The sequence below is a fragment of the Fulmarus glacialis genome, unplaced genomic scaffold (genome assembly GCF_000690835.1).
Source record: "Fulmarus glacialis isolate BGI_N327 unplaced genomic scaffold, ASM69083v1 scaffold9033, whole genome shotgun sequence".
Taxonomy (NCBI): Eukaryota; Metazoa; Chordata; class Aves; order Procellariiformes; family Procellariidae; genus Fulmarus; species Fulmarus glacialis.
The window spans coordinates 6,643-10,165 of record NW_009204920.1 but is presented as its reverse complement, the minus strand read 5'-3'; the positions used below and the strand labels follow the sequence as shown (position 1 = coordinate 10,165).

The 3,523-nt window shown below is 53.7% G+C and overlaps 1 protein-coding gene across 1 annotated transcript in view; it reads left to right on the top strand.

Annotated features, from left to right (window-relative positions):
* Nucleotides 1-1,805: 1,805 nt before the first annotated feature.
* LOC104074887 (synaptogyrin-1-like) overlaps nt 1,806-3,523 on the top strand; it is a gene marked incomplete at its 5' end in the record, with an annotated part of 4,681 nt that continues 2,963 nt past the window's right edge. The window contains 2 exon segments of the mRNA XM_009575182.1: nt 1,806-2,043; nt 3,518-3,523. The exon segment at nt 3,518-3,523 is cut by the window's right edge and continues 159 nt beyond it. Coding sequence (XP_009573477.1) covers nt 1,806-2,043; nt 3,518-3,523 — 244 coding nt within the window.

Genomic DNA, 3,523 nt, shown 5'->3' with positions numbered 1-3,523 from the left:
TCATCGAGTCCAACCGTCAACTCAACACTACCATGGCCACTAAGCCATGTCCCTAAGCGCCTCATCTACACGTCTTTTAAATACTTCCGGGGATGGTGACTCCACCATTTCCCTGGGCAGCCTGTTCCAATGCTTGACCACTCTTTCAGTAAAGAAATTTTTCTTAATGTCCAATCTAAACCTCCCCTGGCGCAACTTGAGGCCATTTCCTCTCGTCCTATCGCTTGTTACTTGGGAGAAGAGACCAACCGCCACCTCGCTACAACCTCCTTTCAGGTAGTTGTAGAGCGCGATGAGGTCTCCCCTCAGCCTCCTCTTCTCCAGGCTAAACAGCCCCAGTTCCCTCAGCCGCTCCTCATAAGACTTGTTCTCTAGACCCTTCACCAGCTTCGTTGCCCTTCTCTGGACCCGCTCCAGCACCTCAATGTCCTTCTTGTGGTGAGGGGCCCAAAACTGAACACAGTATTCGAGGTGCGGCCTCACCAGTGTCGAGTACAGGGGCACGATCACCTCCCTACTCCTGCTGGCCACACTATTTCTGATACAGGCCAGGATGGCGTTGGCCTTCTTGGCCACCTGGGCACACTGCCGGCTCATGTTCAGACGGCTGTCAACCAGCACCCCCAGGTCCTTTTCCCAGGCTAGCCGAGTGCTCCCGTGACATCCTAGTGCACGTCATATGTATGTTCACCCCATGCTTGAGGTCCCATTTCCCGTCTGCCTGGGACCCTCGCAGGCAGCCTGCAGGCGAGCTGTTCCTACCAAGGCTCTTAAGATGCCCTGCAAAGAAAAATCTCTACGTGACGCCTTAATCTTCCCCTCTTTCTCCTGTAGCTGCGAGGGAAAGCTGTTTATTTGAGATGCGGGACTGGGGCTGCTGTAAATAGCTCTCTGCTTTGGTGAACCTGCTGTGTCAAAGAGGGACGGCCTTGTGGCAGGTGACAAAGGCTAAGCCTGTGAGCAAAGATTAGACTGGCAACTGCGGATTATGGCATTTCTACCTGGACTCATCCTTAATTCTACCCAATTTAAAATAACATGCAGCGGCACTGGCCGCTTCCCTACCCGGACAGGTAGGGAACTCATGATGGCCCTGCCAGGTGGACCTGGAGGGGGGATGTTTGGCCCATTAAATCCTTGGGGAAGGTTGGAGGGTGTCGGCGTACGGGTGAGCGGGCAGAAGGATAGGTGGTGTCATGGGCTGGGCTGGTGGAAAACTGGTGGAGGGAGGTGTGTGATGTGTAGGGAGATGGGGAGAGCAGGAGCACGGCAGAACGGAGCCGCAGAGCTGTGGATTGTGGGAGGGTGCGTGGGGAAAAGAGCGTAGTAGCTGAATAGATAAAATCAGTGAACAAATGCGTGGTAGAAACAATGAATTCCTAGAAGGGAAAGGAGTGGGTGGGCAAATAAGTGCAGACTAAGAGGATTTCCGCTACTTGGAGCCCTTGTACGCAGGCACCCGCACCACAACCATATCCAAATTTACACTCCACATCACCTCCGCCTCCCTGTGTGTCTGTGGGAAGCCACCTTTACTCCACTGCTTTACATTGCTTTAGATCAGATGGATAAAAAGGCTCAATCTGAAAGTGTCCTATTTTAAGTTAATCCTCAGAAATAAAATGAGACTGTCTCCCCAGTAAATTCCCCGCGGCTATAACCCGGACGAGGCAGCAGGACAGGAGCTCAGCAGAGCAGAGAGGTGCTGGCGAAGGGCAGCTGTCCTGCGCAAAGCTCAGCTCCTTTGTGCTGGTCCTTAGAGATGGGGCTTGCCCTGATGTGTCTCCTGCCTCCTTCCCCACCAGGTTTTCTCCATCGTGGTGTTCGGCTCCATTGTCAATGAAGGGTACGTGAACACCTCGGAGGAGACACCAGAGCACTGCATTTTCAACCGCAATCGCAATGCCTGCAACTATGGTATTACCGTGGGTGTCCTCGCCTTCCTCAGCTGCCTTCTTTACCTGGCTCTAGATGCCTACTTCCCGCAGATCAGCAGCGTCAAGGACCGCAAGAAGGCAGTGCTCTCGGACATCGGAGTCTCAGGTGAGCTTCCTGGCCGGTTGGCCATAGTGCCCCTCTCCTCCGCTGGCAAGGGAGAGGGAAGGAGCTTCTGCCACCTCGCAGGCCAGGTTCCTGCTAGCAGGGAGGTCTTCGCGTTCTTCACTCTCTCAAGCCTTCTCTCTCTCTCCTTTTTCTCCCTTTCTCTTCTTTTCAGCCAATCTGGCTGATGCCTCTCTGCTGTTCTCCATAGGCGTAGCTCAGGGTGCCCTTTAGGCTCAGCATGTCTTGCCTCCCTGCATGCTTGCGCTTGCTAAGGCCAAGTGTTGATGCCTCTGGAGATGGTATTTCATTCTTTTCCAGCTCCAGGTGATTGAACCCCATATATTTTAACATAAAAAAACATTGAGGATTTCATGCAGGCTGACTAAACCAGTCCTCCTAGGTTACCTGGCATTCCCCACGTGAATAGCTGTGCAGGACCTCATCTAGCCCTGAGGCTTATTCTAACTTACAGTCAGACCTCTCCATCCCCAGTAGTGTGTTGAAGTGAACAGACAGAGCGATGGTGCGTGTGTGTGTGCCTGCGTAAAGCCAGTCAGCAGCAGCGTGAAGAGGTGCTTTGTTCTCGGGCTGTGATCCTGAATCGCTCTCTTGGCTTACTCCAGCCATACAGGCAAACTTTTCCACGTCAGGGTCCCCCCACAGTTTGTCAAAGGGGCCACGAGCGGAGTGAGAACAGGATCAGGTGCAGCATCTGAACTGGACTTCTGGCTTGCAAGTTTGTTCACGGTTAGCCCCTTGCCTAGCAGTCCTGTTTAGAGCTAACAAGAGAAGGGGAAGGACTGAGCCCTGGTTTGCTGCCACTTAGGAATGCCCGTTTCCCTCACTGCCGGGTATCTGGCTGACCTGGCAGAGAGGGTGAGTCCCACTCCTCCCCACCAGCTGCTAGTCTGGACTCGGGGCTCGCCCCTACCTTCACCCCTTTCCCAGGGGTGCAGCCTGTTAATGATCCTTCAGCACCTTTCCTCGGTGTGAGTCCCTTAGCCTGTGCTGTCCTGAGCAAAGGCCGGTCTCTGCAACTGCAGGCCGGCTGCTCCCCGCTGTTCTGCAGCTCCCTTGGAAGGAATTGCTCTTCGCTTGTCCTTGCAGGACAGGGTTGCGAAGCAGTGGCTGTTTCAGAGAGCCCAGGTAATCTCTCCTGTACTGGAAGCCCTTCAGGCTCTCTCCCAAGGCCAAATGCAAGTCCTGTGATCAATCCAAACACAAGCAAATGAACTCTTCTGAGGTACTTTCTGCAGACACCTATAGTCACCTTGACGATTTAGCCGTCAGCGAGCCTGCCAGCTCGCTTGGGCTTAGACAGGCTGCGCAGAGTTTGGCCCAGTCTGCAACACACTGGTGGGTCTCGTAGGGTTGAAGTTTCCAGAGAAACGTGATGTGTTTATGTTCTGTTCACACATACCTTCTTGATATCTCTCCCCTTCCCCTTTGGCATGCTGGTGGTGGTCCATCCCAGCCTTTT